Source organism: Cryptomeria japonica, chromosome 7 (genome assembly GCF_030272615.1).
Source record: "Cryptomeria japonica chromosome 7, Sugi_1.0, whole genome shotgun sequence".
NCBI lineage: Eukaryota > Viridiplantae > Streptophyta > Pinopsida > Cupressales > Cupressaceae > Cryptomeria > Cryptomeria japonica.
In genome coordinates, this window is record NC_081411.1 from 181,917,557 (window position 1) to 181,943,111 (window position 25,555).

Sequence of the window (25,555 nt, forward strand, 5' to 3'; positions counted from 1 at the left end):
TTTTGTATAACGAAAAAGTTTGAGATTTTGATGTGTGCAATCCTATAGTACTACATTTCTTTATCTCGCCGAACCTAGGCCATGATATCCACATGATCTCCCAAGTGTTCTATGCATAGGAAAATGAGGGATTCAATCTTTCCCACTATTGAGAAGTCATTTGTTGTTAGAGACTTTGCTTCCCTGACATAATTAATTTTCCCTTCAAAAGACTAAGTAATGACTTCCAAACTTCCTATGGTTTTCCCATCCTCTTTTAGACATTTAATCCTTATGCACTTCAAATCACTCTACATAGATAGAGAGAGTTGAGCTAACTCATCTCATATTTTAGTAGATTCTCCACACCCCTATTCTACTACATAATTTTTCCACTCAATGTTTTTCCTTCACACATAGAGGCTATTATCATCCAAACCTTGTACTGATTTTTCTGATAGGAACTTCATGATGCCATATTTTTGTACATCAACCATTTGAGCTACCACAACTCTCCATTTGGTTTTTTCTTTCTTCCAATTGATAATTTTTGTCTTTAGCTCTTTCATTACAGTTATGGAATTCTTGTACACCTTGCTCAGATTTTTGAATTATTTTGTGCCAGATTGAGTGATCCCCTCAAACCATTTTAGGAAAATCTTAGTCACCATCTTATTGTTGTGAATTTGGCCTATAAGTTTTTTATTAATAGGTGATTTAGGATCGAATGACATAGGCAGCTATGAAATCGGCTAAGCATTAGGATTATGAATAGCGTCTATATACTCTGCCATATGCCTCAACATTTCCTTAAGATCCTTCTTATCCTTCTCACCCTTCCATGTTTTGTTAATTATTCTTTTGGTGGAGGCCTCCAAATGGTGTACATTTGGCACACGCGATCCAACACCTAAATTAACTTTTCCAACACTAAATCTTTTGCCAACGGATTCTCTACTTTCTTATCTGAAACAAGGCGGGCTATCTCAGTAATCCAATTGCTTGTATCCTGATTAAAATCAATTTTCAAAACCATCTTCAGTCTTTTAGATTTTGGAGTTTTACCCAAGCATTTTCTAACCATATCTTCAATAGGAGCCAAGACAGGAACCACATTTCTCTTCTTGCTACTAAGAGCGGTATCTAACCAATGAGGAGTACTGGAACCTACATATTTCTTTGCTTAGGGTTGCTCAACACTTACAGTGGCCAAGATCAATGAACCTTCAATGCCTTCTTCTTCTTTTTTAGGTTCTTCAACATTTCCAACGTCCAAGGTGGGTATCTCAATGTTTTGTTCTACCATTCTATTCTCAGCTTCAGTAAACCCTTCCAAATCAACCACCATTGTACTTTCTGGCAAATTTTTGCCCTTGTTCTTGGTTCTTGACCTGGTAACATGAGATACAATTTGGATAACAAGGGACTTCTTTGAACCTTTGATAGTATTTGCCTCAAGCTTAACCTTGGCACCACCTGCATCATAAGTTTTAACAGACTTATTAGATGAAACTTTTTGAACAGGAGAATCTTTGATTACAAGTTTTCCCAGCCTCTATTTTTCGTAGCCACTGCTCAGTTCTTCAGATAACAGGGAAAGTTCTCATCTAAATATGATCTTCTTCCTTCTTATACCACTCTATCTTAGGGATTGGGGAACCCTATACATTCTTTGCATACCATGGGTCAATTAGATCTTCACTATCATTCACAATTCACATTACATTCATTATGAGTTGAAAGGAAATAATCTAGTCACTATGAACTTGGAAGATATTCTCCGTCTCACTTCAAATTCATCTCGGCAATCCTTCCAAAAATCTTCAAGTTGTGAACCATGAGAGAAACTCTCCATAAGAGATAAGTGTTCTTGGGCATAACCTTTGCTATCAAAATTTGGTCGAGCGGCATAGTGTTTATGGTTAAGCTTCTTGAAATCAACCTCTAGGTTCAAGGCATCGGAAACAAAGTGACAAATATAATAACCCAGCTCAATTGGGAAAGAGATTCCTGAATCTTGTCTAGCGAGAGTCTTCTTGTCAATATGAGAAAGCTGCCTACATAATTCAATTAGCACAAAGTGATCAAGGGAAAACCTTGACAATTTAAATGGTTCTCCTTTGAACCCTCCAACCCTAATATAGGTACACCGAGGATACTAAATGAATTAACTTTCGTATGTACTCACTAGTTGCATAGCCTCATCGTATAACTACTTATTCATATTTCCTTGTAGTTCATAAACCAGTCTCCTTCAAACACATCGTGAACTCTTCTGAAATCCTCATGACATTTCTGTAAATGAAGGTGCAGGTGGTAATCGTAAATTTTTATCCCATCCACCAATTCTGCATGATGCAAACCTGGCCAATTCTGACACATGCCAAACAATAAAACAAGTATGAGGAAATATAGAAATCCTTATTTCTGAGGCAATTGTATAGCCCTTCATGCAATCTCTTAGCAATTTATTCTGCCCAATCTATATATCTCTTCTCATCTAATATGACCTAGATGTAAAAGTACATCCAGTCTTCCCAATAAAATGCCTATTGTCTTCCTTTTACCTTATGCAACAAAATGACAGTGTCCCTGACTTATTTAATAAAATGCTCCCTAGTTAAGGACTTGGGCAATCTGGAACCATCCTTTTGAAACTTCAGGAGCCAATTTCTGGCTATAATACTTATGTACTAGGTTTTCTTTTCTGAGAAAAACCCATATGAGGTGGTTATTGTCTAATCTTTGTATGGCTCTTTAGCGGGAATTTTAAAGACATCCATAATGGTTTCCCTATTTATATTCAACAAGATGCCCTAATTTGCATTTTTGATACATCTATGTTCGGGGTCATACTTTTTCATGCACTCAAGTACTAACTCAAGGTACTATATAGTAGAAGGGAAAATGGTATGTGCAAGATGATGGTGTGCCAAAATAGGCCTTTAAGTGGCAATGAAATTTCAGAAAATCAAAGTTATGCAACTTGACATGAAAATTTGAATAAGTTGTGAACATTATTTTAAAAATATGTAAGAAGAGAATCTATATAAAATTGAATGTAGTTTCTATGCTACTAGTTGTTTCTTGAAAAAAAAATCCTATTTGATGAAAATTTTAAAATTCAATGCAGTGGTACTAAAATTTCAAGAAAAAGATAAGAAGTAGACATATGTCTGACCACCCTAATCAAAATAAAATCGTAAATTTTTTTATAATATTAATAATATAATTATTGGACTCATGTCCAAATGTGACACATATTTTTTTATAACTTTTTATAAAGTAAATAATTATTTATGAATTTTTTACTACAACTTTTCAGAAATTCAGAAACTCCTACATCTAACCACCTTAACTTGGTCAAAACCTTATGAAATTTTAAATTTTTTTTTTTTCTCTATAGTAGACAAAGGATAGGATGTGATGCATGTTTCAAATTCAATCAGGACTATTGTCAGAATTAAATTAAAAAATAAATAATAATTATTTATTAAAGTCAAAATAAGACAAGCCTTATATTGTTGGAAAGATGAGAACATCCTTAAAAAACCCTTTTCGTTTTATCAAATTTTGCTACAAAAAAAGTTGTCAGCCACCAGTGTAAAGTCTGGAAAATCAAGAATACTGAAAAACATGTTTTTTTAGTTGACTTTCCAGGATTGTCACTTCCAAGCCAAATCCCAAAGCATTTTCGAGCCAAAATTTGATTTTTGAAAATTGTACAACAAAAATCGGATATCTGATTTTAATAAGTAAATTCACTAACTAAATTTGCACATAATTAATCTATTGTTTATTAATATATTAATATATTAATTTATAAATAAATTAGTATATGATATTAGGGAGAGTGAGAGGGAGAGGGGGGAGTGGGGGGAGAGAGAGAGATTAGGGGAGAGAGAGAGAGAGTGAGAGAGAGAGAGAAGGGAGAGAGATATGGGGAGAGGGAAGGGATAGAGAGATAGAGAGACATATGACCCTTTACGACTCTATATGGTGTCGTTATGGGTCATATGACCCCTTATGATACCATATAGCATTGTTAGGGGTCATATGGTGTCCTAAGGGGTCATATTGTGTCCTACGACCCCTTACAACACCATATGACCCCTTATGACACCATCTTGGGTTGTTAGGGGTCCTATGGTGTCCTAAGGGGTTATATTGTGTCCTACGACCCCTTAGGATGCCATATAACCCTTTAAGACACCATATTGGGTTGTTATGGGTCCTATGGTGTCCGAAGGGGTCATATGGTGTCCTAAGGGGTCATATCGTGTCCTATGACCCCTTAGGACACCATATGACACCATATGACCATATCGTTTCTCTCTCTCTCTCTCTCTCTCTCTCTCCCATAATCTCTCTCTTTAAAATATGAGTAATAAAATCAGATATCGGATTTTATTAGATATCTAATTTCTGTCGTTGCCATTAATGTGGCAACAATAAAAAAAAGGTGGCAACGGGAAAAAATTTTGGGACCACAAATCTATACATTAAAATTGGATATCCGATTTTTGTAAATAAAAAAGACCCTTGTGGGCCATTTTGTGGATTCCAATGGCCCACAGTCTGCATATTCTATTTTATGTCGACGATCACGGGTTTTCAGATAGGTTGAGACAAATTTTTCCTTTTGAGAGATTCTTAAAGTCAAATCTTACATTGTCAATCATTTAGGAGCATCTTTGTGGAGGTAAATGGGGAGTAGTAGTCGTCGGAAGTCTAAACGCAAAAGAAAACTTTCAAATGACCAAATTGAAGTGTATAGAGAAAGAGATAGAGAAGGTCATAGGAGGAGAAGACAAGGTATGTTAAATATTGCTAATGTTACTTCAAGTGAAGATGATATTGAATTTGAAAATGTCTCACAAGTTATTGAAAATGAAAATGTAGATTTTGAAAGTGAAAATTTTGAAAATGTTGAAAGTGATAATGAAAATGCTCAACATGTGGAAAATTTTGACATTGGAGGTGAACATGTGGAAAATTTTGACATTGGAGGTGAACATGTGGAAAACTTTGACATTGAAGGTGGAATTGCTCAACCAAGTGAACAATATGTAACACCTAATTACTTTAGAATTGAATACCCTCTCATGGATGAAAGAAAAATTCAAAATCCAAGACCTTCAAGAACCCCAAAATGGTTACTTGAAATTGATGAGAACATTATTGCAAATCTTGAAGGCAAGAGGTCAACAAGAAACATTCAGTTGTGGGCTATACAACTTTTTGACCAAAATTTTAGCAATAAGACATTGACCGAGAAATTCCAACTCTTTGTTCCATTGCTAAAGATGATAAAGATGCGACCATTGCTAAACAAATTGAAGATTTGTATGAATAATAAGATCGAGAGAAATTCTATTTTTTCCAAAAATCTATTTGACGCTCTCAATTCTATTGGAAAGAATACCAAAGAAAGAGATAAGAGGGCTTCTCAAAGAGTGATTACAACCTCCTTAGTAAGCCATCCATTGAGGAAGGATCATCAAATGAGACAAACTTGTGTTGATTTTAACATAAACCATAAAACTTTGGATAGAGCACTTGCACGAAGACAAAGACTTGACGATCCACTTCAACATGATACATGGACTTTTGGTGGGAGGCTTCCACGTGTTGATAGAAAGTTGACTGATAATGTGAAGGAGGAGATTCAACAATTTTGGCACTCTAATTCTAGAGTGTCACCTAATGTAAAGGATGTTTTGAAATTAAGAATTGGAAACCGAGATCACACACTGCATCACAAATATTTATTGGAATCAAGGCAAACAATATTGTACAAAAAAATTTGTGAAGTACATCCAACTTTGCAAATATCACAAAGGGCTTTTGAATCTTTGAAGCCATTTTATTGTGTTCCTCTTAAGATTCATAATACTTGTTGTTGCAAGTATCATGTGGAGTTTTCAATGTACCATGAACTTTTATGCCATATTCATTCTACAATGCATACTAATGAGATGTTTTAGGAGTGTGGTGCAATGCTATTTCCGAGATCATCAAGAGACTTGCAAGATCTATTTTTATTCCCTAGAGATGATGGCTGCTATTTTTATAGAAATGATTGTTTGAATGAGAAGTGCTCAAAATGTGGTGGGTTGTCAAAGTTTGTTTCATGTTTTCATGAGGGCAGCGAACATGAGTTTGGAAAGAATTATGTTGAGAAAAAAAGATATGAAATAGTGAAATATACTTTGAAGAGTGGAGGTGAAGGTTCTAGATGTGAATGAGTCTCAATAGAAGTGAGTGTTGCTGATTTTATTTTGGATTTTAAGGAAAATATTTTTTACAAGTATGCAAGGCACACCCATAGGTCTCAGTGGTTGGATCGATAGTTTAGGATGTGTAAGAACTCTTTCTCGATTGGCACTATTGTATTGGTGGTTGATTTTGCAAAGAACTATACATTGCAACCAAAAAATGAGGTACAGTCTCAGTACTATAATTCAATCTAGATTGCTATTTTTGTTCACATTACATATAGACATGCTCCTAATAGTACAAAAGAGGACAGGAAGATAATTAGCAAGTATCATTTTTATATGAGTGATAATAGATCACACTCCTTCGAGTATGTGCAACATTCTTTCAATAATTTTTTTGGAAAGATATCGCAATTGATCGACATATCATATGGTAAGATAACTGTACGAGTCAATTGAATAATGCCTGTATGTTTTATTGGTAGATTAGAATGTATGTAGAGAGGCGTATACCTCATATTTGGTGTTTTTTTGAGGCAGGGCATGGGAAGAGGGAGCATGATGGAGTAGGTGCATGTTTGAAGAGAGCTTTAGTTAAGGAGCAATTGAGGATTTCAGGTACAAATTTCTTTGATGTGCGTTCTATTGTTGATTGGTGTAGTTCAGCATTGTCACATGGAGGTACTCTTGATTTAGCAGTGGCCAGATTCTTTTGGTTGGTTGAGGAGAGCATAGTGGGATACAAATTGGATTGTTAAACAATTAAAGATTCTTCAAAGATGCATTTACTTCTCAGCTTAGATGCAAGTACATGGACCATTTGGACATGAGCGTTGGCTTGTTTTTGTCAAAGTTATGTTCAGTGTGATTGGGATCAGTGCGAGTCAAGTGAGTGGGTTGATATGTGGGTTCCCAATATCTAACTCCTTTATCTCAAACAATATCCTTGTTAAATGATGACATGGAAAGTTAACTTGAGTATGACCGTCTATCAGATCTTGTACAGCCAGGACATGTTTTTGCAGTTGTTGCACTGCAAGGGAATGAAGAGAGATTAGAATATTGGTTGGCATGATGTGTACAGGGAAAATAGAAGCTAATACAACCAGTGATAGATGATGACAGGTTCACATATCCTACATGTTCAGTTGTTGTCGTGGGAACTTGGTTGCGAACATACATGATTAGAAAGAATGGCATACCTACATTTGAAGACTATGAGAGACACAAAACCATTCTAATGTATTCACACCTTATTATAGCTATAGATGTCAATGTTGGCATATGCACACTCCAATGAGACATTAAAGGTGATTGAAGGTTTTTTCATTGATGGCAACCTTACAATCCTACGACACCGGCAAGGCATTACACCGGCACTCAGACAACTGGCACTGGCAGAGAAAGGAAGCATACCGGCACAGAGGCCGATAGGATTTTTCCTATATTATATTTTGTTTATTATTGTAAAAACTTTGTAAGCCGACTTGGTATTATTGTAAAATGACTCTTATATATAAAAGATCATTGTAGGACATTTGATAAGATATGGTAGAATGTAATTAGGCAAAATAAGGCAGACCTATTATGCGAATCATAGGATAAGGGTTTATATAAGAAGCAGAGCAGAAATCGGTACTGGATCTGGCATTATAGATGCTATTCTGAAGCAGTACAAGATACTGGATTTGTATAATCCATTATTGTAAGTTAGTGAGACTTCCCATTGAGCAGTGAGCTCTAGGAACTTGGCCTTCCTACATGTGCAGGCCCCTCTTGTAAGTAATATTCTCTTATTGGCCAGTAAGTGAATATTGTGGGTCACAAATCCCACTGAGGTTTTTTCCACACCGGGTTTCCTCATTAAAATATTGTGTTATGGTGTGTTTCTTATGTGGTTGCTTTCATTTCTGTTTATTGCATTATTTCTTGCTTACTGGTACATTGTTATAATATGCTCTACATGTTTTAAGTTAAGAAATTCAATTCAATGGTTAGATACTAATTCACCCCCCCCTCTTAGTATCTATGGGAATCCTAACAATTGGTATCAGATCCTAGTCCTCTATTTTCAAAAGCCTAACAGCTTGAGGAAGATCTTGACACCGGTAGAGATGGAAAATCTAATGAAGCAACTTGAAGCATCTCTCTCAGACTATGATACAGAGAAATTGAAAAACATCAAACTTGAAGATGATCTAAAAGCAGCTCAAGATATCATTCAGGCACTTCAAGAAAATCTCACCATTGCAAGAAACAAAAGAAGAGAACTTTGTGAAAAGATGTAATTTGAGAATGATGAGAAGGAAACTCTTAATGATATGATAGGTAAGCTGAAGCAAGAGAACATGACAACAAAGAATGAAATGCAGGATATGACCATGAGATTTTGTAAAGAAATTAAAGATAGAAAGAAGAATGAAGAAGATTTGACTAGAAGATTAAGTGATGCAGCAAATGAGAACACCAAACTTAGCTATGAAAATGATTTGTTGAAGATAGATCTAATGCATACACAGAATGATTCAAATGAACTCATGAGACAGAAAGAATTCTTGGAAAGAGAATTAGATACTGCAAATCAGCACAAAGATAAATTCAAGAAAAGTTCAGAAGAACTTGGTGACTTGTTGAAAAATCAGAAACCTAATGGTGACACAAATGGGATTCGCTTTGAAGTTGGTGAAAGCTCTGATACTGCAAACACTCAAGATCACAGCAAATTGGTAAGGCAACCTAATGCTTATAAATTCAATAAAAAATGCTTTAACTGTAATAAGTATGGTCATAGAGCAAATAAATGTAGATCTAGAAATTATCAGAACATCAACACACCCACCGATCAATGTTCAAAATGCAATAAAGTTGGTCATAACTCTAAAAATTGTAGAATGAATGTAAGATGTTATGTTTGTGGAAGATTTGGACACTTATCTAATAAATGTAGAACACAAACTGACATAGGCTATGGAAAGGTTATTTAGATAAATAATGTGACTTGTTATGCTTGTAACAAGATTGGGCATATTGCAAAATTATGCAGAAGTAAAGGATCACTGATAGACAACAAAAGTTCTAGTTTGAAAGGAAAAGAAAAATTTGAAGAGGTTAAGCAAGAATTCTCAGAACAATGGATTAGAAAGTCAGATAATGTTGGAAATACTCCTCCATTGGTAGAACCAATCAACACTCCACCATCAGGACAGAGTAGTGCTCCACCAGCAGGACAGAGTAGTACTCCATCGGCAGGAAGCTCTTCATCAAATTGAAGAAAAGTTTCTTGAGGGTTTGGCAATCAATGAGACATATGCTATAATTCCCTCGGTTGATTGTGAAAAGTTAGAAAATTACTTCTATACCGGCAGACAATGTTAAGTGATTACTTAACCGACATGCATTTATTGTGGTAGTTGGCAAAATTGACATTATAAATTTGTGGTTTTGGCTCCATTTCACTTCAATATGAATTCAAACACTCAAAGAGCACGAAATCTCCAGAGCTAAGGTATTTCGAGAAAGAGGCAAGAACACTTCAGCAATCAATCCATCCTAAGGTAGAAAAAGGTATTTATCATCATGGCATCCACCTCTGCACTTGAATATATAGCAAACCCTACTGTAGTCGAGGTTATAAAATGCCCTAGGCCTGTATTTCAACTAGTTCCCGAGATAGCAAAAAAAGATGACAATATAGGTGCTTTTTCCCAAATTCCAAAAGGAATTGTTTATGCTGAAGACCCTAGAATATACATCCATTGCAACATAGAGGAATTAGGAGATGAAGAAATCAAAACCATGTATAAATCTATCATATGTGATGATTCCAGAAATATAAAACCAGAACATAAAATTGTTGAAACCCTAGGATTTACTGAAATCCTCTGCATTCCTGAATTTCCCAAGGATGTGATTAGGATAGTTTTGAGCAGGGTACATGGTGAATTTCTCTGGTTAGATGCAATTCACAAAATTACTGAGCTGTGAAATCTGTCATAGGGTTACCTTCCAACGATAAAAGACCAAACAAGACTAAAAAGGTCTCAAATGACCTAGTAACAAAACTAACTGGTGCAACATCTGACAAAAGGTCCTTGAGAGTCAATGATGTAACCGACACAAATATAAGATTCATCAGCATGATTTTAGGGTATAAAGCAACTCATGCTAATAGACTTAACTCAGTTTCTAGTTTATGCATAAAGAGTGCACATGATATGGTTAAGGTTATTGCGAAGATTGATGTCTGTGAGTGGTTAAAAGATGAATTGATTGATGACTTAGGCAAAATCAAGAAGGATAAGAAAGGAACTTTTAGGTTTGGTAATCTACTTGTATGCTTAATGCTACACATAACCAAATAGGTTCCTGGTATAGGCCATAAAGAGCTTGGATTTGATATACTAGTAGGGAAACAGTTAAGAGACCTATTTAATAACATGGGTGAAGACAAAGAAAAGAATATCCATGACTATTTTCAAGCACTAAAAGCAAGAATGAACAAAAGAATCAGACTGTCACAGAAAATAGTTAGCAAATACAAGGATGAAATATGTTTTGTGATAAAAAAGGATGAGATCTGGATGGAAGCAGTAATCCCAAGAACAGTTTGGGTTATTGAGATGGGTTATGAGACCGATGATCATATCATTGAGACTTAAGCAAAAGCCCTTCTTGAAGCACCTAGGGAACCAAAGGAAGAAGTATTCGGTAGTGTTGAGTCGATTGAAAACCAAATTCAATCTAAGAAGAGAGTGAAAAAGGTTGAAGCAGTTGTGAGAAGATGATCTAGGGAGGCAAAGGCAATAAAAGAAGATGTACTTAAGAAAACTGGCATCACTAAGGATGAGTTAGGAACACTACAACCTGAAACTCACCTATCACTGGTAGCAACTTCTTCAAAGAATGACATGCCAGCAACTTTCAAAAGAGTTGTAAGGAAAAGGGATCCTTCACCAGCATCCACACCTTCACCTAGAAGAACTAGACAGAAACAATAGGAAGTCAGGTCATTGGTTAAGAAAACTACACCAAAGAAAAAGCTGACACCCAAGAAGAAGAAGAGGACTCAACAAAACATGGCCCCTCTTGACAAACTGCTAAATAAAATTACAGAGGAAGGGAAACTAAAGAATATAAAGAAACTATATGATACTTTTACAGCAGATGAAAAAGAACAAGTGGAAAACAGTGTTATTTTGCACATGGACATGTATAAAAAGTTTTTATTATAAGTAGTAGATGAAATACCAGATCAACTATTTAATAGACTGGAAGCAAGAAGACAAGCTGTGGTAGAGCTTGACAAGAAAATCAAAATAGAAAAGTTACTTGTTGTTTACCCAGTAAACTCACCCAAGGAAATAGATGACCTAATTGTAGAAGCCAACTAGTCAGTATTCTCCACTGCACACTGGCATATTGCTTTAATGGTTGGAAGAGTCAATGAGGTAACTGAGGAAACATAAAATGCATGGGATATATTCCTAGTTGAAAAAGAAAAACAAGAAGAGTACAGGAACCCCAAATCAATAAAGGTATACCAGAAGGAGAGAGACAAAGGAAAAGGAAAGGTTGGTGGACCTCTGAGCATCAAGGTAAAGGATAACTTACTCTCGTCGCCTCTGATTACATCACCGGTAATAACAACTACTGAAGATCAATCGATAGTTGAGAGTATGGATATAAAGGATACAAATCCTAATCCCGAGGTACTATACATAGTTAATGTTGATACTCAAATAGTCAACATTGTGGTAGACAAGGATACAACCGGTAAAACTGACATGGCTAGTGAGCCACCAGTATCAGACAAAGGTAAACCAACAAATAATGTCATAGGGCAACAAGCAGAAACTCAAACAGAGCAACAAACAGGGCAACAGATAGAAACACAAACCGAGACACAAGCTGAGCAATAGGCTTCAGAGCAGCAACAGACAAATACAGAATCTGTGCCACCGGCAACTGGTGAACAAGGAAAACCACTAACAAAGGAAATGGAAACACAAGAAGACCTACCAGAGGTCACTACTAGCAAGGATAGTGCTCCCACTAGTGGAATTCAGAATATTGATTCCTCCTCAGCAAGTTACAAATATACAAATGTAACTGAAGTACTTTTGGACTCCATCAAAAGGATAACTGATTGTAGTTCACTGGCTTATAAAGCTATAGATGATACAATCCTAGTTTTAAAAATGATAGCTCCCAACTGTAACATAGATAACAAGGATTCTTTAAGTCAACTTGACACCTTGTCAAAGTACATTACTAAGAACACAATAATGGTTGACCAAATAAAGGAAGATGCACTCAAAGAGAAGTTGGAAAAAGAAAAAGAAAAATTCTTTGAAGATCAAATAAAGAAGTGTGCCAGAGAATTTCACATACTTATACCGGAACTATGCAACTCATTAAAGGAATTAAAAACTCTGTACAAAGATACTTGCAAGAAAAACTTTTTGACAGTAGACTTAGATAAGAAAATGAGCAAGGTACAAGATGAAATCAATAAACTTGCATACAGTTTTGTTAACTCACCTAATACATTATCAGTTTTTGAACAAAAGATAACAAGTTTTGAGGAAGAGTTACTTAAGCTAGGAAGAGAAAAGGACATAATAGTAGATAAGGCAAAGAATTTGAGACTAAGACTAAGTCCAAGATTGGACTATCTAGCATTCATGCGGAAGGAAATGTCTGAGGCACTAGTACAGGGACAGAGAACACTGACAAAGCATATGCAACACCTCACTGGTACAGTTCAAAGAATAGAGACAACAATAAAGGATAGCAAGAAGTTTATGGAGAGTATAAACTTGATTTTGGCAGATCTTTTTTAAATTGTAACCACCCAGTTACAAGGTTGAGTGAGACTACAACTCTACTGACATCTTGACAACCTTTGTCATTGATGCCAAAGGGGGAGTAGTAGTATGAGAAAATAACTGATAGAAGACTCATCTACTTAGGGGGAGTTTCACACATTTTTGGATTACAAATTTTGGACTACACATTTTTGGATTTTCTCATGAGTGTTGCCATCAATGCCAAAGGGGGAGATTGTTGGCATATGTGCACTCCAATGAGACATTGAAGGTGATTGAAGGTTTTGTCATTGATGGCAACCTTACAATCCTATGGCACCAAAAAGGCATTACACCGGTATTAGCAGATCAGACTCTACACTGGCACTCAAACTACCAGCATCAGCAGAGAAAGGAAGCATACCGGCACAGAGGCTGACATGATTTTTGTTATATTATATTTTGTTTATTATTGTAAAAAATTTGTAAGCCGACTAGGTATCATTGTAAAATGACTCTTATATATAAAAGATCATTGTAGGACATCTGATAAGATATGGTAGAATGTAATTAGGCGAAATAAGGTAGACCTATTATGCGAATCATAGGATAAGGGTTTATATAAGAAGCAGAGCAGAAACCGATACTGGATCTGGCATTATAGATGCTATTCTAAAGTAGTACAAGATACTGGATTTGTATAATCCATTATTGTAAGTCAGTGAGACTTCCCATTGAGCAATCAGGTCTAGGCACTTGGCCTTCCTGCATGTGCAGGCCCCTCTTGTAAGTAATATTCTCTTATTAGCCAATAAGTGAATATTGTGAGTCACAAATCCCACTGAGGTTTTTCCCACACCAAGTTTCCTCATTAAAATTTTGTATTATGGTGTGTTTCTTATGTGGTTGCTTTCATTTCTGTTTATTACATTATTTCTTGCTTACCGGTACACTATTATAATATGCTCTACATGTTTTAAGTTAGGAAATTCAACTCACCAGTTAGATACTGATTCACCCCCCTCTCTCAGTATCTGTGGGAATCCTAACAGTCAAGTTGTTGAAGAATCAAGGAAAACCGAAGACCAAAGAGCTATGGACAATGACTACTACTGATCATGAAGCAATACTGGATACTCTTAAGCAAAGAGATGACCCTTCAGGCATACTTGAGGAGTAATTCTTTAATGGTCCCTTATTTTTTTTATCATGCATTTCATTTCAAACAATGGTCATTAAACCTTAATGTTCAAGTTTGTTATGTGTATGTTAAAGATGTGTTCAAAATGCAGGTCTATTGATGAACGTTTTATTTTGGCAACATAGTTTTTGCATGCACATAGTGGGTACACTCGATATAATTGGAAGGGATGTATTTTTGCAACATGACTTATTATCATACATTTGATGAGATTTACAATTTTTGCTATTAGACAACACTATTTGACAATTTTTGATTGTATAATTAACACAAACCCTTTATGCTCATGCAGGTCTTTTTTGATGATATACAACAGTATCGCATTATAATTTTTGTGTCAACATACTGGGTTCTCTTGATATAATTTGAAGGGACATATTTTTATGGTATATAATCCCACCTTTTCATTTATTATCATGCATTTCAGTTGAAGTGATTATCATAAAGCCTTTATGTTCATCCATGCATTTTATGTGTAGACTAACAATTCTTAAAAATACAGGTTCATGCTAGATCATTCATCATTGATTAGTTTACTCTTGGTGATGGTACATATTCCTTTGTACATTAATGAGATTCAATTTTGTGCATAAACACTAAGTCAAGTGAATGTATTGCTATTTAGAAATGACCATATCTACCATCATCTTCAACCATGTAGAGAAATGCAATGAGAAGGGCTTTAATCAACATGCATCTTTCTTCAAAGTTATGCTTGTATACTTTGCAGAGAAACTGGTAAGTTTCGTAATTATACAATCTTGTACATCTTAAAAATGTTTCAAATGATCTATTTATAATTTGACAAAATAATTTGTATTAAGTGTTATAATTTGTTTCTTGTAGCACATTCATTCCGCATAAAATGGTTGCTTATTTTGGTCTTCATTTATATGCAGGCATTGTTGTATGTAATCTTTTCTCTTAGCACATGAGGATGTCTAATGCAGATGGAGTGGGATGTTGTATTTGTATATGGATGTAAATTTATGTTACTTTGTTATGATGATATACAATGTCCATGAGCAAATTGGTTTAGTTATATTGATGATATACAATGTATCTGTACATGAGTACATTCGTGTAGTTGTACTGATAATGAAAAAAAATCATGTTTGCATATCCCTTCATGGATGTCACATGCAAGTGTAATGATAATTATGTGTATACAATACATGGAAATATTGATGATCATTATGTGTCTACAGTGTAATGCTTGGTTATCTATATTTTTCATTGAATGAGATTGGTGATTTTTTTGCCAACTTTGCAAAAAATGCTACCCTAATAAAACTATAAGGAAACTTGAAAAACAAAGATATAATTTTGTAGGGACCCCTCTCATGGCTCCATAGGTTCAAATGGATAATTCATAGGTGCCACAGATTCTGAGTTAGGGCTTGTCATAGTTTGACAATTTTTAACACTTAGGGTGTTCAAGGGATGGCGTCGGTAGGGTATGACCCCGAGCGTTTGACCAAGTTGGGGGGGGGGAATAGGAGCATGCATAGGGTAATAATTCCTAACAGACATGTCTAAGTTGAAGGTTCCCTATCATGATGAGCAAAACAAGAAATTGGCCACGTGACAACATTCGATTGAATGAGACTGACGATTTTTTCGCCAACTGAAAAAATATTGACCTAATAAAACCATAGGGAAAATTGAAACCGAGATAGAATTTTGTAGGGACCCCTCTTGTGGACCCGTAGGTTCAAATGGATTATTCACAGGTGCCACGGATTCCAAGTTAGGGCCCATCAAAGTTTGACAATTTTTAGCACTTGGGGTGCTCAAGGGACGATGCCGTTAGGGTATGACCCCTAGAGTTCAACCAAGTCAGATGCCTAACTGGACATGTCAGATCCCACAATTTTTTATCATGACAAGCAGAATGAGAAATTGGCCACGTGACAACATTCGATTGAATGAGACTGACTATTTGGTGCCCTAATAAAACCGTAGGAAAAATTGAAAAAATGAGATAGGCTTTTGTAGGGACCCCTCTCGTGGCCCCGTAGGTTCAAATAGATCATTTGTAGGTGCCACAGATTTTGAGTTAGGGCCCATGAAATTTTGACAATTTTTAGCACTTAAGGTGCTCAAGGGATGACGCCGGTAGGGTATGACTCCGAGCATTCAACCAAGTGGGGGAGAAAAATAGGAACATGCATAGAGTAATAATTCCTAACTGGACATGTCTTAGCTAATGGCTCATTATCATGATGAGAAGAATGAGAAATTGGCCACGCGACAACATTCAATTGAATCAAACTGACAATTTTTTTGCCAACCAAAAAATGTTGTCCTAATAAAACCGTAGGGAAACTTGAAAAACCGAGATAGGATTTTGTAGGAAGCCCTCTCTTGGACCTATAGGTTCAAATGGATCACTCACAGGTGCCACGGATTTCAAGTTAGGGCCCGTCAAAGTTTGACAATTTTTAGCACTTAGGGTTCTCAAGGGACGACGCCGGTAGGGTATGACCCCGAGAGTTCAACTGAGTGGGGGAGAAAAATAGGAGCATGCATACGGTAATAATGTCTAATTGGATATGTCTAAGCTAACGGTTTGTTATCATGATGAGCAAAATGAGAAATTGGCCACGCGACAATATTCGATTGAATGAGACTGATGATTTTTTCGCCAACTGAAAAATGCTTTACTAATAAAACCGTAGAGAAAATTGAAAAACCGAGATAGAGTTTTGTAGGGACCCCTCTCATGGACCCGTAGATTTAAACAGATCATTCGTAGGTGCCACGGATTTCAAGTGAGGGCCCGTCAAAGTTTGACAATTTTTAGCACTTAGGATGCTTAAGGGACGACGTCGGTAGGGTATGACCCCGAGCGTTTGACCAAGTGGGGAGGGAAAATAGGACCATGCATAGGGTAATAATGCCTAACTAGACATTTTAGAGCTGACGGTTCATTATCACGACGAGAAGAACGAGAAATTGGCCATGCGACAACATTTGATTGAATGAGATTGTTGATTTTTTTGGCAACCGAAAAAAATGCTGTCCTAATAAAATCGTAGGGAAAATTGAAACAATGAGATAGGCTTTTGTAGGGACCCCTCTCATGGCCCCATAGGTTCAAACGAATTATTTGCAGGCACCACGAATTTTGAGTTAGGGCTCGTTAAAGTTTGATAATTTTTTAGAAGTTAGGGTGCTGAAGGGACGACGTCGGTAGGGTATGACCTTGAGCATTCGACTGAGTAGGGGGGGATAGGAGCATGCATAGGGTAATAATGAATTATATTGTATTGTATTGTTCATTAAATGAATTAGGCGCCTCCTCACCTCTATGTAATGAACTGTGAAAATACAAATGTTACCACTACATCATCAATGTATGATGAAGGTGCCTCCTCGCCTCTAGCATATGAGGACTCCCCAGGGTATGCTCCAGTCTATGTCATAACATCTGGTGCATCGTGCATCTCATGCACCTCATAATCTGCACTGTGCGCAAGAGGATCAACATGCTGTCCAACTGGACCCAAGCATACGTGCCCACACGTGACACAACTATGGGGCATGCAAATGTGTGGAGTCGAGGAGGACGTGTCAGTTCCACTAGATGCACTAGTACCACCAAAAGTAGGCTGAGCTACTGACCCAGCCTAAGAAACCAAAAGGCTACTCAAACAGTGAATAGTCGATATGGTCCATGATGCTGCCTCACAAATGATATCTGGATGCTACATTGGAGGTGGGGGATCAATAGGAGGAGGTGGGACATATGGGCCCTAGACTACTTTCACTGCCCCAGGTCTATTTTGGGGAATACCTAAACCCACACCCTGGAAAGGTTGGATGTCAAAGTAGTTCACATGTTTTCCTAAACAAACTTAGCATAAATTTTTTTTATGAAGTAGAATGAGACATCAAGATTTTTGTTGGGTGGTTTGTCGAAAAGCATCCACCAATGATCCCAAATTTTTTTCACAAACCATCATTTGTGCACCATTTCATAGAAAGTTTTTTTTGGGGGGGTCTACAAGTTGACCAGTGCAGGGATTCACAAACAATGCGGCGATGGTGGCTTTGGATATCTCGAGATCCTTGCTCTCCTTATAGGACAAGCCATCCGCATATTGTTCCCTCATAGAATTTCACCACAAAAGAGTGACATTGTTCTCTTCAATGATGGTTTCCATAATCTTTATGATCGACGTGAGGGGATCAAACATTGAGTTTAGGCGAGGGATCAAACGATAGACATCTGCAATCCCTATCAATTGGTTCAAAATTTTGTGCAATTAAATCCTGAATTGAGGGAGGGTCTGGCAAAGGAGGGTTTGATTGTTGTGGTTGTGGTTGATCAATGTTTTCATTGTTATCCCCCATTTTTAACCTAATTGAATGTAAACAATTAAATTTAGTTAACAAATTTGAACAATTTTGTATTTGATTTAAAAAAACCTAGTTTTCATGAAAAAACCGTATTTTCAATGAAAAACAAATAAACATTAAAAAAAATACAAAAATTGAATGAAAATGATTGAAAACAATAAAAATCCTACATTTTAATGGATTTTTTTTTAGCAAATTTGGGTCCAAAAGGGTTGAAATCAATACCTTCAACTTTGGAATGCAGTCGTTATTACTGCGTTGCTGCAATATAAAAACTGGATTGCTTCCAATGCTTGCAATTCTCGAATACTTTGTATGTTGTCCAGCCTTTGACAAGACTCAAAGATAATGCTCTTCAAACAGCTCCGTCTGCCAAGAATTGACAATTCTCTGCACCCCTGTACTCTGAGTTCGATCAATGTAGTTGGGAGTGTTATGTTGTGAAACTTGTTACAACAGTTGATTGCAATCATCTTCAATCGATTCAGTTTGGAAAAACTTGGTAACTCCTCGAGCTCAGGACTCTCACAAATGGACAACTCTTCAAGTCCTGTGAGATTTGCGATCCTCTGTACAGCTTCTGCACTATGAGTTTGATGAGTGTAGTTGGCTGTATTATGTTGTGCAGTTTGTCCCAAGAATAAATTGCAATCATCTCCAAACGGCTCAGTCCAGCGAGAATGGGCAACTCCTCAAGCTCAGGACAGTCACCAATGCACATGTCTGTAAGTTTTGTAAGATGGCCGGTCCCTGCCACCATTTTCAATTCTCTGCACCTACGCACTGTGAGTTTGATGAGGGTCATTGGCAGTAATATGCTCTGCAACTTCTGACAAGAATCAATGGTGATTCTCTCCAGGCAGCTCAATTCGGCAAGAAATGGCAACTCAATCTCCGGACACTCAGTGATGCCCAGCTCTGTCACCTTTGAATGATCATCCATTCCTACAATCCCTTGCAAATGTCTGCAACGTTGCACAATTAGATTGGTGAGCTTTACTGGCAGTGTTATGTTTTGCAGCTTATCACATGATTCAATGTTAATCTCCTTCACGCAGCGCAGTCCCCGCCAATCACGTATGGACAACTCCTCAAACTCGTGACAACCACAAATCAAAATCCATTCCACATCAAAGTTACTCGATACTCTCTTTATATTTTGACATTTGTTCAACTGAAAAGACTTGATCTTCCCAAAACCATCAAATGTTATAGTCTGGAGAGAGTCGATAGCCTCAAGACGCAACTCAAGCTCGAGCTGTCCACACTGAGAAATAATGAGTTCTACCGGATTCTTGAGACGGGATATTTCTGAAACACTTTTCAGTTCTTTACAAGCAACTAATTGAAGATTCTTCAATGTTCTTGGCAAAGTAACTTGCTGTAGCTTCCTACATCTGAATATGCGAATCTCCACCAAGCAAGTTAAACGTGCAAAACAAGGCAGCTCTTCAAGCTCCGGACAATCCGATATCCACAAATGTTGCAGACCGCCCATATCAAGATTACCCCTAAGTGCTTTCAAAATCACACAATCAGTCAAATTTAACCTACCGCACCCATCAATTGTAATCCTTTCCAGGCAACTTAGACCACAAACAACTGCCATCTCCTCAATCACCGGACACTCTCTAATATGCAGATCTCTAAGCTTTGTCAGATGGCCTATTCCTGCTTTAAATTGCAGTTCTCTGCACTGCTGCAGTGTGAGTTCGATGAGTGTAGTTGGCAATGTTATGTTGTACACACTCAAGCATTCAACAATGCTAATCTTCTCCAGGGGTTTCAAGCTAGAAAGGTTCAATTCAAGCCGAAGTTCGGGGCACCTTATTATTTTTAGCTCTGCAAGTTTTCTAAGACCAGAAATTCCTACCATTGATTTGAGTTCTAGGCAAGAATTTAACTCAAGACGCTTCAGACTAGTTGGTAAAGTCATGTTTTGCAGGCTCCCGCACCGGTGAATGCGGATTTCCTCAAGGTAAATTAGACGCCCAAAAGATGGCAGCTCTTTAAGCATCGGACAATCCGATATAGATAATCCATCAAGATCAAAGTTACCAGACCCTCCTTTCAGAATACCACAATCAGTCAAAGTGAGGTGATTGAGCTTCCCACATCTATCAATTATAATCATCTCTAAGCACCTTCGACCGCAAATAACTGGGAAACTCTTAAGCTCTGGACAGCCACAAATGTTCACCACTCCAATCATTTCAAATGATATTCCTGATACTGTTTCCATATTTTTACAATCCTTCAGATCAAAACATTTTACCTTCAAAGACCTATCAGCTTTTATCCTCTTGAGACTGTTAAAACCCACTAGACACAAATCAAGCTGCAGCATTCCACACCAAGAAATACTAACTTCTACAAGCTTTAGAAGATAAGATAGTCCCGTCACACTTTTCAAATGATCACAGTCCTTAACAATAAGATTTTCCAGGCAATGCAGATGTGCAAGACATAGCTCATGAAGCTTTGGACATCTACTAATATTCAATTCAACTAGCATCTTAAAATTAAATATTCCTGGCACACTAGTCATATTGCAATTTTCAATTCTGATCGTTTTCGTGCAGCTCAGATGACAAAGATTTGGCTCCTCAAGCATAGGACATTCAGCAATGCTCAATTCTTCAAGCTTTGTAAAATCAGATGTCACTGACAAAATTCTGAGAAATTCACACTTGCTAACATTAAGACATTTCAATTTTTCAACTCTTCTAAATTGTAATTCAATAAGAGTCCTCAGGGAAGAAATTTCCAGGTATTGAAGGCTAGGACAATAATTTCCGTCAATTGCAATTCTTCTTATGTTTTCTTGTTCTCTAATTACTAAATCTTCAAGCAAACTCAATGGGGACTTTGTGCCACCGTTTAATGGAACCGTACAAGACGAAGTCTCTTTCACCGAAGTCGTAGGGAGGGATCCTGAAAGTCTTCTACATGTCTTCACAACCAATGACTTCATTTTTGACATGTGTTGACTCACACTGACTTCCTTTTCGACTTCCTTTCCGACTTTCTTTTCCACATGAGTTAATATACCTAAGAAATCTGGATACTCTTCTAAAAAAGTTCCATAAATCTCCAGTTTCTTCAATTCGGAGGGAGCCTGAAACTCAAAACAAATTAGAAATCATGGGGAATCCGCTATTGAAGATTCTGAAATGATTACTGTTCCTTTTAGTCAATCTAATAGAACAATTATAACAGCAGGGAAATGAAAGAAAAAAATAATAATGCTTACAGCTTATGATATTGAAAATGATGAATATCTACCATGACATAATACATACAATTAATGGAGACTTTAACATTTTATGTAAAATAAAAGAATACCTCTGCATCATGCTGGCACAATCTTTTGAAATATCCATTGCTGATTCTCAGGCACTGCATGTTTTGAAGCTGAATCCATGAAGGAATTCCTGGCTGTACGCTAAAATTTCCGTCTTGCAGATGCCTTAGATGATTTAAATTGGAAGAATTTGGTCCGGAATATAGATATGGATACCAAATATGAAGCAATAACAAACATGATGACATTTCTACACTATCAGCGGATTCCCCTAGAAAGAATTTAACTTGAGAATTGAGTGACTTATCAAAATATGAATGGAAACACCTTCCTTTGGTTTGAGCAACAATGTTTTCAAACTTCATTGATTCCTGCATCATAGAAGGGATTCATTTTAATTTGAAATATGGTGCACTCACATAAGTTGAGATTGAGACAGCAGAATTATGAAAGAGGATCACGCATACCAATTTTTTAAGATCCCGAGGACGCCACAAGCGACGAGGCTCGCTGAGCTCATTTGCCATTTGTCTCCCTAAGTCCCGCAAGTGGTCATGCATTCTCAATAGAGGTATGGGATCTTCTATTTCGTCAACAAGACACTTGTCCTTTAGTACTTGCAATCCATTTTCAGCACTCCATCCCGATGCCTTCCACACTCTTATGGCTATATACTTTAGTTGGTCAACAAAAAAGCATGCCATGTCCATGAAAATTTGTTTTTCCTCTGTGTTCAAAGCATCAAAGCTTATTTTAAGACTTTTTTTAATATCTCCATGCATTGTCCCACCAAGTTTTTCAAGCTCTAACCTCCAATAGTTTTCATCTCGAGCATGGACATGCCTTCCCAGAACTTGAAGAGAGAGGGGTAAGCCTCCACACACACCTAAGAAGTGGTCAACAAGATCTTCGTATCCACTGGCAGGATGAGGTTGAGAGAAAGCATGCCAAGTAAAATGTTGTCTGGAATCCTCTTTATCCATTCCTTTTAAATGATAACCTACATCAATTCCCTCGGCTATAAGGATTCCTACATCTCGTGTTGTAATTATTACCAGACTATTGCCGGGCTTTTCTAACATATGCTTAATCGATAAAGCGTCTAACTGTTCTAGGTGATCAATATCATCTAGAACAAGTAGAAAACTCAAAGAGCTACTTCTTTCTATACAATTAAAAATATAGCTTTCTCCTTCCTCTATACTTTCAAAAGGAAGCACATCTTCATTGAAGAAATCTTTAAGGAGTTTCTTTTGTAATGAAGGTAAATTACATCTAACTGAGGCTTCCCGGACATCAAATAGAAAGCAAGCTCGAGCATATTGTTGACGCTTTCTGTTGAACAACTCTTTCGAAAGAGTTGTTTTTCCCACTCCGCCCATACCGAAGATGCCGACCATCTTAGCCTTCCCTGCCTCTTCTCTATTCCTTCCACAATGTATTTCAAAATCTTGAACAAGATTATAAAGGCATCGCCTTTCAAAATCTTGTACAAGCTTGTCAAGTGCTACTGGATGTTTGGCAACATGCAAAGGCTTTATCCTCTCTACTTCCCTTCGGACTGGTGATAGTATGCTTTTATGGTCACTGACACTTTAAAAGCAAAAATTGAATTTCAAAAAAACCAAATTTTAGTTACTAAATGCAGCCATATTTTATTTACAAAGGCACTGAAATAAAGAGAGCGGAATGGAAACAAAGAAAACATACTTGGAATTATTCATTTCGTAACCTGTGCTGAATGAAATAGACTGGAGGGCTTCCTTCCACTGCTTAAGCTTGTTTAGGTACCTAGATTACTTCTGGTATTGAATGAACGCATCAGCGTAGACTCCCTTTTCTATGTGGAGAAGTGCCCAGGGTTCTACCTCATAAAACACGGGAATAATCTTAGCTGGGCCGTGTAACATGAGAACTAGCTCTGCCAAACACCAAGGAGACTCTGCATATCTTTTGGAGAATATAGCAATGTGAACTGCAGCTGAGTGAATGGTGGTCTCGATGGTAGAAGGAAAGGACTGACCAAGTTCCATTTCTTCCTTGTCAAGAAAAGCCCGTATTCCCAACTCCTTAAGGGAAGTGTAGAGGGGAAGAGCCAGTGAATATTTGGAATCAGGGCCTCTGTGATTGATGAAGACATCATACAATGTTGTTGATTTAGAAACCTTTCTCCGTATGCCTTGAGGTTCAATTCCTGAGAAAGCATGATATTCATCTTTTGGTTGGGGGGACAATGAAGATGATGCCATTGATCACAGCTCAAACCTTTGAAACGCAAATGATATATGAGAAAGAGCAAGAGCAGAGACAATTGCACAAGATCAGAGTTAGCATAGATATAATAAAAATCAGAGATGTTGCAGGCAGGTTCGTTCCTTCCTCGAAAGAACAAGGAAAAGTATTTGGAAACAGAACAGACTTGTACACGCAGTAAATCGGATTTGATTCAAAGAAGGAAAAAAAAAGATCAACGTTGATGCGTGGCAATGACCGGCTTCGTCGGCCACTTGCACATAGTGACAACAGCTAATTTTATGCACTATAAAATTATTTTATAAAAATCCCATATGATAAGAAAAGACTCAAAGTAAATTTGCCACCTTAATTTACTTTATGTATATGTTTCTCCATCAATTTAAATTTTAAATACTATAAGAAATATGGAATGCTTCTTGGCTATACATAAAAGAAAAGACTAAGCATCTTCATGTTAAATTTTTTTCATTGCTATTTTAAATAATTATCATTTTTTAATTAATTAATCAATTTTAAATATTACACATTATAATTCATTTGACTGAACATAATTAATAAAGATAATGATATATTCTTTGATTATACAATCTATCATTATTAATTTTTTTGTAAATAGTAATGATAAAAAATGAAACTAAATATGATATCATAGATAACATTTATAAAATAGATATTATTTGATTGATCGCTACCATGAGATTTACTTTATGATAACCAAAGTTTAATATAATATAATATTAACATGATGCAATTTAATTTTTAACTATTTTATATTTATATTATTATTTAATACTGCATTAAATTAATTTTTATTATATGCAATGATTTCTAGTCTTAACCATAACGTAAGTGAACTCTTAGCTATAATTGACAACATAATTGATTCATATAAAATAAAAAAGAACATCATATAGTTTGTGTCTTTTTTTAAATGTTATTATGAATCTAATTACAATATAAATTTATGTTTATATTAAAATAATGTTAATATTATATTATTAATGTTAAAATTATCAAATTGTTATTTTCATATTATTCTAATTGATATGATTTTATATTATTGTTATTATTGAATTATTTCTTTTATATTCTTACTAGTATTTTATTACTTTTTATTGCTATATTACTAATATTTTTTATTATATTATGTTTTTATTTTGTTGTTTTATTCTTTTTATATTACCAAAAAATTATATAAACATAATCCCAACCTAATTAAAATCTATTTATAAATTACACAAAAATAATTTCTAACTATTATAAATCATTGGCATTGTTATTAGACCTCAAGTATTTCACTTAGTCAAATAAAAACCAAAATATCACCCAATCAAATGAAAGCTAATATACATATGGGATGAGAAATTAAGAAATTAATTATAATTTGAATACTTTAATAATAAAATTTTAATGTTACTTTATT

At 36.1% G+C, this 25,555-nt stretch overlaps 1 protein-coding gene across 1 annotated transcript; it reads right to left on the bottom strand.

Moving 5' to 3' along the window:
• Positions 1–889: 889 nt before the first annotated feature.
• LOC131027888 (disease resistance protein Roq1-like) lies at positions 890–24,125 on the bottom strand. Its single transcript, XM_059208390.1, has 9 exons — positions 23,677–24,125; positions 22,344–23,469; positions 21,918–22,247; positions 19,072–21,690; positions 18,798–18,899; positions 2,225–2,352; positions 1,861–2,036; positions 1,184–1,455; positions 890–988 (listed from the first exon to the last, which is right to left on the bottom strand). The coding sequence occupies exons 1-9, from the start codon at positions 24,123–24,125 to the stop codon at positions 890–892; spliced, it is 5,301 nt and encodes a 1,766-aa protein (XP_059064373.1).
• Between the last annotated feature and the right edge of the window lie 1,430 nt (positions 24,126–25,555).

What these genes read in the sequence shown, in the direction of transcription:
- LOC131027888 (XM_059208390.1), bottom strand. Translation starts at nt 24,125, where the DNA reads ATGGCATCATCTTCATTGTCCCCCCAACCAAAAGATGAATATCATGCT. An exon ending in CTCGGGATCTTAAAAAATTG is followed by an intron (nt 22,248 to 22,343) that starts GTATGCGTGATC and finishes TCTATGATGCAG; the next exon opens with GAATCAATGAAGTTTGAAAA. An exon ending in GTTCATTGATCTTGGCCACT is followed by an intron (nt 989 to 1,183) that starts GTAAGTGTTGAG and finishes GATTTTAATCAG; the next exon opens with GATACAAGCAATTGGATTAC.